The 15,809-nt window shown below is 45.3% G+C and overlaps 1 protein-coding gene across 1 annotated transcript in view; it reads left to right on the plus strand.

The window, feature by feature from the left end:
- Positions 1–15,809, plus strand: part of Znf541 (zinc finger protein 541) — a 37,102-nt gene that overhangs the window by 5,351 nt on the left and 15,942 nt on the right. Inside the window, exons 2-4 of the mRNA XM_021219709.2 lie at positions 6,030–6,433; positions 10,766–11,006; positions 12,391–14,242. Of these exons, the coding sequence (XP_021075368.1) occupies positions 6,127–6,433; positions 10,766–11,006; positions 12,391–14,242 (2,400 nt within the window). The 5' untranslated portion in view covers positions 6,030–6,126. The remainder of the gene's footprint in view (positions 1–6,029; positions 6,434–10,765; positions 11,007–12,390; positions 14,243–15,809) is intronic.

Raw genomic sequence — 15,809 nt, forward strand, 5'->3', positions numbered from 1 at the left:
TATATATATATATATATATATATATATATATATATATATATGCCAAAGAAAACAGGTCTATAGTTTATAATAGGTCCTATTTAATTCATTTATTAGTATGTAGTTTGACACAAGGTTTCACATTGACTTGCTATATAACAGCTGAGGGTGGCCTTGAACTCCAGATCCTTCTACTTGTGCCTCCCAAGTTCTGGGATTGCAAACATTTGCTCCCATGCACAGCTTATTTTATTATAATTATTGTTTATTTATTTTGAGATAGGTCCTTTCTACATTACTCTGGCTGGCCTTAAACTAACAGTAATCTTTTATATCTCTTGAGATCACAACTATGATATGTTTGACCTGACTGGCATTTATTTTGATGTGTGTTATATTTTTTAGTGTAAGTATGTGCACATGTGTGTGTCATGTTGTATAACATGACAAGACACATTTTTTTCAATTGTTCTCCACCTTTATTTTTGAAACAGGATCTCTCATGAAACCTGAAGCTCATCCATTCAGTTGTGCTGGCTAGCTAATGAGCTTTAGGGACCTGTCCCTGCCCTATCCCCAACCCCTCCACTCACAGGGTTTGCCAATGTGCCCACTTTATATTCATTTCAGGGATCCACACTCAAGCTGTCATTCACACACAAGAAACACTTTACCAACCTAACCCTCTCCGTAGCTTGTGATGGGCCTCTTTTAAAAGAAAAAAAAAAGCATTACTTTGGATCCCCAGTGTTGAATTAAATTGTTTTCTAAACCATTCAACAAGACATTCGGTTGTTTTGTTTTGTTTTGTTTTGAGACAGGTTTTCTCTGCATAGCCCTGGCTGTCCTGGAACTCACTCTGTAGGCTGGCCTTGAACCCAGAAATCTGCCTGCCTCCCAACTGCTGGGATTAAAGGCATGTGCCACTTCTGCCCAGCTTTTTCTTTTTTTCTTTTCTTTTCTTTTCTTTTCTTTTCTTTTCTTTTCTTTTCTTTTCTTTTCTTTTCTTTTCTTTTCTTTTTTCAAGGCATTCATGATGCTAAAACAAGCCATATGGTTTTAAAGCTCACAGCCTTTATGCAGCTATAAAGCCAAAATTAAATTGCAAATGCAATACAAACAAGGTAGCCCAGCCAGTTTAATCAGATTGCATACACTAATTTAATGAGGGATGGCTATCTCCATGCATCTTTAATGTTCCTGGAAAGGGTTCCCTTGTTGATTGCCTTGCTGCCCCTTTTTGGCTTTAATCAAGACTCTACAGTACCTCAATTCTCCAACCCCTTTTCTCATTTTTTAAAAGATTTATTTTTGTGTATGTGAGTATATGTACACCTGTGTACAAGTGCCTGTAGAGGCCAGAAGAGGCCACTGGATCACTTGGAACTCAGCTGAATCCACCTGCATCCTCTTCTCTTTAGTCTGCAACAGTCAAGCAGTGCTGCTTTCTGGATAGAGAACAAAGACAGATTGCATATTAGAAAACAGTGCCTTCTTCTAAGGCAGCAGTTCTCAGCTTGTGGATATCACCCTTTAATTGGGGGTTGAACAACCCTTTCACAGGAGTAACCTAAGACTAACAGAAAATACAGATATTTACATCATGATTCATAACACTAGTAAAATTACAGTTAGGAAGTAGCAATGAAAATAATTTTTCTTTATTTTTTAAAGATTTATTTACTTAATGTATGTGAATATACTGTTGCTCTCTTCAGACGTACCAGAAGAAGGCACCATATGTACAGACGGTTGTACAAGAGTCACCATGTGGTTGCTGGGAATTGAACTCATGACCTCTGGAAGAGCAGTCAGTGCTCTTAACCACTGAGCAATCTCTCCAGCCCAAAGATGGAAAACCATCCCATCCCAACTCTATTCCCATCTCCTGGTTGGTTGGTTGGTTGGTTTTAAAAAATTTTTTAAGATTTATTTTATATATACACATACATATACATACACACACACACACACACACACACACACACACACTGTAGCTGTCTTCAGACAGCACCAGAAGAGGGCATCAGATCTCGTTATGGATGGTTGTGAGCCACCACGTGGTTGCTGGGATTTGAACTCACAGGACCTTAGGAAGAGCAATCAGTGCTCTTATCTGCTCCAGCCCCTAATAATTTTTTCAAAACAGGATTTCTTTGTTCTCAGAATCACTCTGTAGACCAGGCTGGCCTCAAACTCTTGGGATCTGCCTGCCTCTGCCTCACCCCCACCTATCCCCCCCACAACAAAAATAATTTTATGCTTGGGGGGACAGTAAAACATGAGGAACTGTATTAAAGGGTTGCAGCATTAGAAGGGCTGAGAACTACTGTTCTAAGGGGTCATTCAGTGATCAACATATTACTAGACCTTTTTCTTTTAGATTATCTTCAAAGTAAAAACAGAAAATGACAAGATTCTTATTTAAAAGCAATGTGGGTGGTCTCATTTCTAGCACTTGAGAGGTATAGGGGGAAGATTATGAGTTCCGGGCCAGCTTCTACTACATAGCAAGTTAAAGGTCTCAAATGTCTTATAATGCAGGACCTGTAGCTAGTGTGAACCCATGCTAGCCCAGCTTTTTATATGGTTGATGAGGATCTAAACTCTGGTTCTTAGGCTTGTACAGCAAACACTCTATACCAAAACATGTCCCTACTCTTCTTCGCATTAGTTTTTCTGAACAAAGTCTTCTTGAGCTTGGAGCTTATCAATTTGGTTAGACTGGCAAAGCAGCAAGCCCCAGATTCTTCTGCATCACCTTCCAGCATTGTGATCACGGGTGTGCACTGCTCTATCTGGGGTTTTTTTGTGTGTGCTAGGAGTTGAAGTAAGGTCCTCATGCTTGATCAGTTCTGTTCTGTCAGTTTAATAGTAAGGTGATGACAAAGATTCTGTTGGTCTTAGGTTACTCCTGTGAAAGAGTTGTTCAACCACCAATAAAAGGGTTCAGTAACCACAATAAATAACCCCAAACCACCAAACCAAAACAACCAGTGTTTGCAGCTGACCCCTGACCAGGTATGGAGCACCCTTCAATACTGCTAGGCAGGAGCTCTGCCTTAGCCTTCACTCCCTGCTTAAGCAAAACAGGTTAGAGGGGACATTCAGGACCTTGTCAGGTCTTTTCTGAGCATGTAGTCATAGTCTTCTAAATTCCCAGAATTATATAGAGCTGCTTCAGAGAGAGGGTAACTAAGTCCATGTTTACACTAGTGCCCACCCTTGGTACAGTGTGGTTCTGTGATTCCTGACTTGTGTGATGTCTCCACCATTACCGCTACAGCTCTACACAGAATAGTACTGCCCCCACCTTAATGCCTTCTGTGTGTTTCCTGTTAATTCTTTCCCAACCTGACAAGCATTGACTTCCAGAATGCCACATGTCATACAATATTTGGCCTTTTCTGCTGACTCTCATAATCTCTGCATTTCTGGTCCTTCCCTTCCTTTGTGATTTGATAGCTTATTGCCTCCATCCCCTTAAATTTGTTCTATTTTGCATGTATGGGTTGGTTTTTTTGTTTTTTTGAGACAGTGTTTCTCTGTGTAGCTCTGGTTGTCCTGGAACTCACTTTGTAGACCAGGCTGGCCTGGAACTCAGAAATCTGCCTGCCTTTGCCTCCCCAGTGCTGGGATTAAAGGTGTGTGCCACCACACCTGGCTCCTTGTATGAGTATTTTGCCTGCATATATGTTTATGGAGTTCAGAAGAGGGCATCAGGTCACCCAAAAGTTGCAAATGATTGTAAACTGTCATGTGGGGGCTGAGAATTGAACCCAGTTCCTCTGGAAGAAAAGTCAGTGCTCTAAACTGTCGAGAGATCTCCAATCCTGGTTATTGCCCATTTGTTTGTTTGTTTGTTTGTTTGTTTGTTTGTTTTTGAGACAAGGTCTCACTATGGGGCCCTGGCTGGCTAGGAACTTGCCAGGTAGACCAGACCTCAAATTTATAGATGTCTTCCTGGCTCTGCCTCCTGAGTGCTGAGGTTAAAAGCATGCATCACCACGCACAAAATTCCACTTACTGTCTTTTTACTACTGAGTAATACTCCATTCACCTCTGAGAGAGTCTTGATAACTTCCAGGTTTGACATCTATGACTGGAACCTGCGTGTGCAGGTTTTTGTGTGGTCATGTACTTTGAGCTATACAGGCTGGCTCCTGGGAGAGTGGTTGCTGGGTGGTATGATGTGATTGTGTCTAGCGCTGTGAGAGACCTAAGATAAAAGCTTTTCAGAGTTGTTATCCTGCAGTGCACCATCACCCCAGCTTTCTTTTTTGGCTTTAGCTTGTCAGTTCCTGCCCAGGCTGCAACTCATCTCCACCCTGAGAAATTCCCAAATTAGATAAAATAAGGTCAAGACCTTTGCGATGGGCTTTCAGGGAACCAGGATAGGTCAGGCTGTGGTTCTTTAAGAACAAATTCTACTCTGTTCTTTCAGCACCAGGAACCCATACCAGACACATAGCTAACTTTTCAAGACCACTGCTGAGCCAGGGAGTGGGATGGGCTAGGGTAAGTTAGAGCTCTGCTCCATCCAGCAGGTCATATTTTTCTGTAAAGGCTTGCTGGGCCTCTGAACCTTTCACCATTACTGAGTTTTAATAAAGATTTTTGTTTTGTTTTGTTGGTTTTTCAAGACAGGGTTTCACTGTGTAGTCCTGGCTGTCCTGAAACTTACTTTTTAGACCAGGCTGGCCTCAACACAAATAGATCCTTCTGCTTCTGCCTCCCGAGTGCTGCAATTAAAGGCATGTTTCATCACCACATAACAAAGTTTTTTTGTTTTGTGTTTCTGTGGTAAGATAGGTGAGAATTATTTGAATTCAATATGAATTTAGTATTTTTTCTTTCCCTTTTTTCCCTTTTCATTTTTCTAACTCTTCTTACCTTTGCTTCCCTTTCCCATCTTTCTCCTCTCTCCATTCCTATCTTCCTTCCTCCCTCTTCTCTTCTCTTTTCTTCTCCTACTTGTTTTTCCTAGGCCAGTCTTGAACTCCTGGATTCAAGGCCTTTTCTCACTTTTCTCTAGCTTCTGGCATGCTAGGAGTATAGGTGGGCACCACTGCATATCCCCTTATCTTTTTATTTGTTATAAGATCATATATTCTTCTGAGCGAGTTTTGATAATCTATTTCTAGAAATTTGCTCATTGATTTTTTGTGTGTGTGTCTGAGTTCAATGACTAACACAAGTGGGTGTGTATTGTAGCTTATCTACTGTGTGAGTGCACTGTCTAAACACAGTTCTTCATAGTACTTCCTTGTAATCCTTTTTTATTTTTAGAAGGTGGTTAGTAATACTACCTCTTTTATTCCTTTTTGGGGGATCAGGGTAAGAGGACTATTGAGACAGCATCTCATGAAACACAGGCTGACCTCAAACTATTTACCCAAGGATATCTTGCCTCCTTATCCCACGTGCTGGGACTACAGGCATGCCTGGCTTATGTGAGGCTGAGTGGAGCCTGGAAGTTTGAGTGTGCTGGGTAAGCATTCTACTAACTGAGCCACACCTCCAACCCGACCTCAACACTCACTCTATTAAAACTCATTGTATGTACTTTTTTTTCCTATGAGACTTTGCCAGTCCAGGCTCTTTTACACACACAGTGAGCCTCCATGTGCAGTGGTATTTCATGTGTCTCCTGGACCACATGGGATAAGTGGACAAGCATCCCCAGGATTAAACTTGAACCTGAATGTCGCAATGGACTGACTTGTGCCTGCACAGACTCTAGCTTTGAGTTTCCTTGTTGCTGGCCTTGGGGTTTTCCTTGCTTGTCTTTTCTGCCTGGACACACATTAAAGTCTATTTGAGCTTTCTAATATTTATAAGTGGAGGCAGAGGACTCTGCAGTCCACCATGTGTTATTCTTTTGTCTAGTTGACAGATGAGGAAATGGGGTTCATGGAACTTGCCCAAGGTCGTGCAGCAAGGTTAAATGGCTAAGAACAGACCCATTTAGGCGGCTCCGTTTTCAAGTCTACATTCTGCCTACAACACCCACCACCTCTTGATTCTAATACCTCCTTGTTCATTTTCAGGAGCTAGCTGCCAGCGAGGGCTCTTCCCTTCCTGACTCTGGACGTGGCTTTTCATGTCTGGAGACAGGCTCTAGCCAGGGCCTGGCAGTGGGAAGCCATGGAGCCATACAGTCTTGGGGAAGAGGGAGCACTTCCACCAGAAGGGCACCTCCCATCCTTCTCTGAAAGTCAAGGGCTCAACTGCAGTGACACACTTGACCGGGACCTGGGCCCCAGCACACGGGACCTGCTCTACGCTGGCTTAAGCGGTTTGGACCTTGACCCCAGTCTTTCTACATCGGATATGCCCAGTGAAGTACTGGAGGACAATCTGGACACCCTGTCCCTATACTCGGGGAAGGACAGTGACTCTGTGAAGCTGCTGGAAGAATATGCAGACTCTGAATCACAGACCTCCTTACAAGGTGAGGCTGCTCATGGACTGAGCACCTACAGTTCCTGCAGGTAGCCAGGGATTGAATCTGCTGGCATTGGCTAGGAAAGGTCTCCTTAGCTGGGCATGGTGACGTCTGCTCATAACTTCAGCATGTAGAAGACAAACACAGGAGGAACACTACAAATTGAGGCCAACCAGAGCTACATAGTAAGACCCTGACTTCAACATGCTAAACTAAAGGGAAGGAAGGAAAAGAAAAAACAAAACAAAAATCTCTTCTTGTATAGGAGGCTTTTATCCTACTTTGGAATTGTTCCCAACGTGTGGGTTCTGGGTGTTAAATACAGGTCCTCGGGCTTCCATAGCATGTGCTTTTACCACTAAGCCGTCTCACAGACTGGGATCCCGATCTTTTATCTGTGTATAGACAGACTACCAGGCTTGCAGGGGACTTTTCTATTACCACCATATCTCAAGAGCATTTTTCCAGAATAAGTGGGGATCCTGTCCATTCTGTTTTGTACTTGTCTAGCTTTTCCAGGCCTCATGTCATGTGAAATAAGGGGACCCCAATCCTCACTTGCCCACTGCTCTAGAACAGTGGTGAGACATGAAAAAGGAGAAGACTGCAAGAGCCTCCCATAGACCATAATGCACCAGACAGGTGCTTGATTGATTCCTGCTTTGTCTTTTTGAAAGAGAGAGCTCTTGCCATCTTTCCAGAACACTGAGGCTCCAGCAGACCTCTTGCCTCAGTCTGTCCAGGAACAAGGACTATATACTGTGCCATGCCCAGCTAGGTGTTTTTTCACAACCAATATTGTCAGTAATACTTCATCTTAAATAGGGCCTTGATTCAGTTCCAAGGTTTTCTCTTCAACCATGGAAGAACAAGAGAGAATTAGTGAAATAGTTGAGCAGCTTGGGTAGGTCTCATTTTAGTTTGCTGTTGGCCTCCTGTGGAAGGGAGTTCTTTTGTTTATTTTTGGTTTGGTTCTGATCCTCTTTATTGGTTCCTGGAAAGTTGCTTCAATGGGTTGACTGGAGTAGAGGTTCAGGGAGTTTATAAATAATCCCACTGTTTGAAGGGAAGTCCACGTCTAAATGCCCTGAAACTCAGATAGTAATCTGTTGGAATTGTATCTGAGGAAGTGCTCCAAGAACTTGCTACTGTGAAAGATTGCTGCAGGCCCCACTCCAAAGATTACCAAGTAGTGACAGGCCTGTGTCAGTGTTGGAATGATGGCAGAGCAGGAAGTCTTAGGAACTTAGGAGAGTTCACATGGCAAGACTGACTATGGCACTAGCCAGGCCCAGGGTTGTAATATGTCACTCACTCATTTTTCAGTGGTGATACTGAAAAATGCTCGTGAAGGAGATGTGTGTGTTTTCCTGACACAGGAACCCTAATTGTCATCAGTTATTCTTAGGGTTCTGTTCATTTAGCCTTTCTTTATATTCAACTGTTACATTGCCCCCAGCCCAAGCATTAAATTTCAACTCTGTGCTTTTAAAACTTAAATTAAGGGCTGGTGAGATGGCTCAGTGGGTAAGAGCACCCGACTGCTCTTCCAAAGGTCCGGAGTTCAAATCCCAGCAACCACATGGTGGCTCATAACCATCTGTAACAAGATCTGACGCCCTCTTCTGGAGTGTCTGAAGACAGCTACAGTATAATTACATATAATAAATAAGTAAATCTTTTTAAAAAACTTAAATTAAGGCCCATATAAGTAAATATGCATATGTCATTTTTTTTCTTTTTGTTTTTGAGATGGGGGTTTTACTGTGCTAGTGATCAAGCTAAGCTGGCTCTGAGTGTCTGGGCTCAAGTGATTTTCCTGCTTCAGCCTCCTGAATACTTAGGACTAAGGCATGTACTACATGCCCAATCTTCATTTACTTTTATTTGTTTATTTGAGTCAGAGTCTCACTGTGTTGTCCAGGCTGTCCTCAGAGTCTGAGTAATTCTCCTGTCTCAGTTTCCCAAGTACTGATGACCACTGGCATGAGCCACCACTTCTGACTATGTTAACTTTTTAAATTAGAAAAGTAAAATGTTCTGGGGAGTGTTGGTGCACACCTTTGGTTCCAGTGCTCAGGAGGCAGAGGCAGGTGGATCTATGAATTCAAACTCAGCCTGGTCTACAGAGTGAGCCAGGACAGCCAGGGCTACACAGAGAAACCCTGTCTCTGTGGCAAAGAGGAAAATGTATTTATTATAGAACATATAGTATGAAGCAAAAACCACCTCTAAGCTATGTAGTACACATAAATACTTTGTTTTTTGTTTTGTGGGGACTGTCCACTGTGTGTCCCAGACTGGCTTGAACTCAGCAGTTCTCCTGCCTTAGCTGGGACTTCAGGTGTGAAGGTCTTATAAGTCTTCAAATTCATGGGTGAAATTGCTCATATATATATATATTTATTACACATTAAAGGCTCTGAGTTCCAACCTCCAACCGTATATTCACGCTGGGCATGGTGGCGCACGCCTTTAATCCCAGCACTCGGGAGGCAGAGGCAGGCAGATTTCTGAGTTCGAGGCCAGCCTGGTCTACAAAGTGAATTCCAGGACAGCCAGGGCTATACAGAGAAATCCTGTCTTGAAAAACAAAACAAAAAACAAAAACAAAAAAACCCAAAAAAACAAAACAAAAAAAACCCAGTATACTCACACACATAATTGATATGATTGTGTTTGTTGTTTTAGAAGCTCAGTGTATTTGGAGTCTTATGTGAGAGTAGACTGATTGCTATTGTCATACATGTCTTAATGTGTTGTCATACCACAGTCTTGTTGGATCGTTAAAGGGTTTCTATGAACAGCTTTAAAAATATTTTATTTATGTGTATGTGTGAATTCTGTGAGTGTGTATTCTACATGTGTGTAGGTGTCTGTGGAGGACCCAGCAGGCACTAGATCCCCTGGAGCTGGAGTTCTGGGCAGTTGAGAGCTGCCTGACATGGGTGCTGGGAACTGGACTCTGGCTCTTTGCAAGAGCAGCCAGTGCTCACTCTCTCCAGCTCCTGGAGAGAACAGCTTTTTACATACTAAATTTCCTTTTGGATTGGGTCCCTGAACATTCTGCTCACAGTTTTTCAGCTTCATGACACTGCTTTCTATAAAACTCAGGTGCCTGACTATGGCCAATAGCTTTACCTGTTTCTGTGTCCTTGTCAGTTCGGTTTTTGATGGAGTCCATTTTCTAGGTGTGCCATTGCTTTAAGGTATACTTAAAGTACCCCCAGCAAGCCTGATGACAATATCTGAGGGAGCCTGGTTTTATCTTGTTTATACTTTTAGAGTTCTTTGTTCAGTTACTTACCAAGGTGAATTTTCTCCCTTCAGTCTTCTTGTCCCAAGCCTCTCTCTGTCCTCCTGAAACAAAACACAGGCTATCTGTCCTTTCTCCACACAGTGGCCTTTCTAATCATTGAACACCCTCTCCCCCACCTGAATGTCTCCAATTCCTTCAGCTGCCCCTCAGGAGACATAATTCATAAAAATCGCTAACATTTTACCAAAGGATACAGAAAATATGGTAATTTCAGATACACACAGGGGTGAGAGAAGTAAAATCTGCCCATCTCTCTGGCATTGGACCCCAATAGGCTGCTTTTTCTTCTTTTCTATTTTAGTAGTATTATGGTATGATCAATCTTCCTTTTTTTTTTTTTTTTAGTTATTTCTTCAATTTTTGTTTGGAAAGTTATATAGTAGGTCATAATACAAGCCGACATGTAGCTCACATACGGCGTACTTGCCAAGTACTACCATGTGTCAGACCCTGGGTTCAATCCCCAGTCTCTCTGTCTCTCTCTCTCTGTCTCTGTGTGTGTGTGTGTGTGTGTGTGTGTGTGTGAGAGAGAGAGAGAGAGAGAGAGAGAGAGAGAGAGAACAAATTACCTCCTCTAAGCTCTCTAATCAGATATAAGGTTGTTTCTAACATTTTACTAGAAAAAGCAGGTAGTTTTTTGTGAAAAGGTGAGAACCCAAGAGCAGATTAAGATGGCAAGTGCTTTTGTTTGGATAATGCATCTCTAGATAGACAGTGTATGGTTGTATGGGTGCGTTGGCTTCCACCCCTGCTTGTAAATCATGCTACTGCTCTAGAAGCTCAACCTGAACCATCTCTATACCTCCACATCTTGCACCAAGACCTGGTGCAGTCCTATGGATGGGGCCTGCTCCAGACCTCAGTTCCCTTCCTGCTAAGCCTTATCTTCTGACCGTGCAGAGCCTCTGAGGTCGAGGAGTCTCAGACAACTGGGACAGGGCTCTGTGCCGAGGGTCTCTATTGCTTTAGCACTTCCCCATCCTATCTCACCATAACCTGTGCTTTCTCCCTTTGTTTAGACCTGGGGCTGGGCGCACTCAAGGTGCCTAAAGAGGCTGATGAAGGAGGCAGGGCCACTGGGAGTACAAGGAAAGGCAAGCGACAGCACAGTTCCCCACAGAATCCACTCCTGGACTGCAGCCTGTGCGGGAAAGTGTTCAGCAGCGCCAGTTCCCTGAGCAAGCATTACCTGACGCACAGCCAGGAGAGAAAACACGTGTGCAAAGTCTGCAGCAAGGCCTTCAAGCGGCAGGACCACCTGTATGTCAAGTGTCTGGCCAGGAGAAGGGCAGGGGGCATGCACCTGTCCTTCTCCTACCCTCTCATCCACCCATCTGGTCCTCTGTTGAGTTCCCAGTTCTGTGCTTCTAAGATGTATGTCCCCTGTCCTCCAGTGTGGACTCTGTTCTCTTCACACTGCTATTGTCTGGGGGCAGTCTCTTTACAAATTTACACCAGTGAGGAAATCCCTGTCTATTTGCAGACATGGCTCTTATGGTTTATAAATGTGATGAGTTACCAGGCATGCTGGCACACTGGGGAGGTAGAGGCAGGAAGAGCAAGAGTCTAAGGCCAGCCTCAACTACATACATTACAATTTTAAAGCCCACTTGGATTATATGAGAAAACAAAACAGTACAGATGAAATTGGCTAACTTGGTAAAGAGATGCCCTAAGTCCTTAGCGGGTATCTTAGGACAACAGCTCTGCAACCCGCTCCCCCCCCAAAACAAAGCTGTATAAAAGCTTAGAGCAAAGTTCCCTTGTTATTAGTGTCTCTGTTGCTGTGAGGTTCAAGAGTGGAAGAAGGCAATGCCTAGCTAGAGGGAGAGGTTTTGATAAATCTACCTCTCTCTTCACCCTCTGGCCCAGATTCACCTTAGGAAAGGTCATTTTCTTCTAGGATTAGTGCTTATGTCTTTTGAGTCCTTCCCTCACAAGATCATGGACATTCTCTATAGAAAGACAGTAGTCATTAAAACATCCCAGCCAACCCCAAGGGTGAGGGCTCATTGTTTACTCTGTTATTGTCCGCATAAGCAGGACTAGGCACTATATATATATATATATATATATATATATATATATATATATATATATATATATATATATATATGCATTTACACTTCCACACACTGCCTTTTGGCTCTAGGAAGGTTTTATTAACTCTCTGTAAGTTAGTTTCTTGGCTGAAGGGGGAGCAGTTCCAGGAAGCTGTCCCCATAGACAGTACTGTGGTAGTTCCAGATTGGCATCTCCTCAGATGTATTCTACAGAGCTCTACTTCTCAGAAGTGCTGGTGGAGCTCTATGAAAGCAAAGGTTAAAGATGGCCCCACACACACACCCAAAGCTTTGCAAACCTCCAAAGTGATGTGTGTGCATGTGCATGCATGCATGCTTTTAACACATCCCTGTTGTGCCCAGGTCCCCAGAACTTACCTCTAGAGAACTGTTGTTGTCTCTTGTGAACCCACTCTGGGGAAACCTGATCTGCCTTTCATGGGATTTCAGTGTTTGTTAGTGATGAGGGCAGAGAAGTGAGCCTCCACCCCCAGTTGGTTACACAAAGTAGGGGGCCCAAGTTCTCCCTGTATTGAGGTATGGGGCTTTCCTGGTGACCTCCTTTCCATGTTTCACTACAGGACTGGGCACATGCTCACCCACCAGAAGACCAAGCCCTTCGTGTGCATTGAGCAAGGTTGCAGCAAGAGCTACTGTGACTACCGCTCACTGCGCCGCCACTATGAAGTCCAGCATGGAGTATGCATCCTGAAGGAGGCTCCACCAGAAGAGGAGGCCTATGGGGACCCAACTCACAACCATGATGTGGCTAACCAGCCTCCACCCAGTGGCCTGAGGTCCCTGGGGCCCCCAGAAGCTAGGTCCCCTGGCTCTGTCTTGCCCAACAGAGACCTCCTTCGCTGTATTGTGAGCAGCATTGTCCACCAGAAGATTCCTTCTCCTGGCCCAGCAGTAGGGCCTTCTGATACTGAAGCAAGGAGCTCAGCCTGTGCTTGCCCCACCTCACTGGGGTCATCATCATGTACACCAGCCAGCACCCCAGTGACCCCAGGCACCCTGGGCTCTGAGATTCCTGAAGAAACTCATCCCCTGCGGAAGGAAGCTGCCACTGAAGTGTTCACAGCTGTCCAGTCAAGGGCAGCTGAGAATGGTGCCCCCGAACCACCAGAGTCAGAGTTGGAGTCAGAATCTCCACGGCTTCAACGGCCATCCTCCCTGGAAGGCTGGCCAGAGGGCAGCTCTCTGCCTGCCTGCCTGCCTCTCTTCAGAGGCCACTCTGTCCCCTCAGGATCCCAGCCTTCCAACCACAACTTCCAGTGGCTCCGGAACCTGCCTGGCTGTCCCAAGAACAAAGGCAGCAATGTGTTTATGGTCCATAAGCCCCCTGCAATGGCATCCCGGGAGGGCTCTGAGGGAGGCTCTGGGCCCAGTAGTACCCCTACTTCAGTAGAGCCTTCACCTAGCCTGGGTACCAGCCAGGAGGACCTGATGCCATTTCCTCCTGCACTCCTAAAAGCCCCTGGTGAGGCCTCCAGTGAAGTTCGGCAGGCAGCTGGGGAAGATGAAACCTGGGCTTCCAAAAAGTGCAAACCCGATTGTGAGTCATTCCCATGGCAGAGCCCCACTGAGCTTGGCCTCCAAGATGCACAGCACCCAGGTGGGCTCCCCTCAGATGCCACACCCGTCTTCCGGCAGCTGTTGATGAAGTCACAGGAGTCTCTGGTGAGCCATGAGCAGATGCAAGTGCTTCAGATGATTGCCAAGTCCCAGCGGATCTTCTCCCATACTCAGGTGGCTACAGCCTCAGCCCAGAGACCGGGGCCTGAGGGCAAGCAGTCCACTCTGAAGCCATTGCAGGGGCCATGGCCACCACAAACTCTGCCACCAGTACCCACTGTAGACTCTTTCCAGATAGGCCCTGGACACTCAGAGCCAGAAGGATCCCCAGTCCGTAGGAGGAAAACCATGCCTGCAGTGTCCAGAGAAACATCTCCTGGTGGCCCTAGGCGAGACACAAAAGGAGGCCCCAAAGTGGCCTCTGCACCACCATCCCTCGCAGGGCCAGCCCTGCTCCCCTCCCGGAATCCAGACAGCTCTTCATTGGCCAAAGGGACCCTGGACCTGGGGGACATTATCCCCAGTGCAGGCTCAAGACAGTCCCAGTTAGGTGGAGATGAGCCAGCTGGAGCCCAGCTGGTTGGGAAACAGGGGCAAGGAGAGAATGGCCTGGCTTCAGGAGCCATGAGAGGTGATAAGGGCCCAGCCTGCCCCCGAGGTGGAGGCTACAGGCTCTTCTCAGGGCACCCCAGGACGCAGAGATTCTCGGGTTTCCGGAAGGAGAAAGTGAAGATGGATGTGTGCTGTGCAGCTTCTCCCAGCCAGGTGGCCATGGCCTCCTTTTCATCGGCTGGGCCTCTGGCAGATCCACCCAGAGACATGAAGTCCAAGCTGACAATCTTCAACAGAATCCAGGTATTTGTAGCCCTCTATTATGTTCTGGGCTGTGGCAGGGCGATGTGTATGTCCTTGGATGTATAGCAATGGTTAAGTGTCCAGGTACTTCCCCCACTGTAGTAGGTCTTCAGATGTGACTTTATAAGAGGCACTGATGGCTGTTTTTCACTAAGCTACCATCCTTGCTTTCCTTTGCCTCCTTCAACTCTTGAGGAAGATAAAGGTACAGGCCTCCTCCCTTAACTGTTAACTGCATGCGATGGCTGTGCATTCCCCACACATGCTCAGAACCCAAGTTCTTTGTGCATCATGCAGTGACCATCTGCTCTGGGCACTTAGCCACTCCTCTTAGTAAAACCAGCATCATTCCCTCCATCTCACAGCTACCACTTTATAAACATTTACATCTTTGTTAGCCAAATGATGTATAATGAACCCTTACAAAGTTGGTGCTTTGGCAGGCACTGGTATAGTCACAAGTTTACACAACTATTACTGTTGGCCAGAACACTTTATCACTTGCAGAAGATATCCTGCATCTCTTAGTGATCACCCCAGTCTTTTGGTCCTTCTACCATTAGCCTTTCAGCCCTGGGTACCCACAAATCCTGTCTCCATTGGCTTAACTGCTCTGGACATTTCATGTCAGTAGAGTCAGATGTTTGTGTCTGGCATTGCCTGTTTGTATCACATGATTAAGGTTCATTCATGTGGCACTATCTGTCAGTGCTTCATTTTTTTTTAGAAATTAAAAACAATTTTTACATTGATTTAGAGTCAGGGTATGTAACTTTAACTGGCCTGGGACTTGCTATATAGTCCAGGTTGACCTTGAATTCACCGAGATCAGTTGAGATCAGCCTGCCTCTGCCTCCCCTGAGTGCTAGAATTAAAGATCTGTTCCATTTGGCACATTTTTTTTTGTTGGGGGTGGGTATTAGTATGATCATGAGCATGCCACAGAGGTCATGTGGCACTCAGAGGACAGCCTGTGGGATCTGGTTTTCTCCTTTGGCACAAGTGCTTCTTCCCCCTACCCCCATTTTGCTACCTACCCTATTCCATTCCTTTTTCTGGCTGAGCAACATCCTGTGGGTAGACAGGCCAGATTTTATTTTGCCATTCATTAGTGGACTATTTCCACTATGGCTCATGTGAGTTACTACTGGGAAGCTGTGTACAGCTTCTTTTTTGTGGGTGCATGCTCTTGTTTCTCTTGGCTAGACCCAAGGACTGGAATCACCAGATCCCACAGAGTCTCTTGCTGTTCAAGGAGTTGATGGAGTAACCAGGCTACTTTCTAGAAATCAGTAGTTTTCTAGTGCCTCTGCTGTACACAAGTGCCCTGTTTTCTCCATGTTCTTTGCTGTCACAGTCACACTAGGCTATGCAGTGGTGCCTGCTGGTGCTGCCACTGTCATGCCCTGGCGTTAGAATCCTCCCATGTGGGGCTGGTGAGATGGCTCAGTGGGTAAGAGCACCCGATTGCTCTTCCAAAGGTCCGGAGTTCAAATCCCAGCAACCACATGGTGGCTCATAACCATCCGTAACAAGATCTGATGCCCTCTTCTGGAGTGTCTGAAGA

The sequence above is a fragment of the Mus pahari genome, chromosome 19 (assembly GCF_900095145.1).
Source record: "Mus pahari chromosome 19, PAHARI_EIJ_v1.1, whole genome shotgun sequence".
In the NCBI taxonomy this organism is placed as follows: Eukaryota; Metazoa; Chordata; class Mammalia; order Rodentia; family Muridae; genus Mus; species Mus pahari.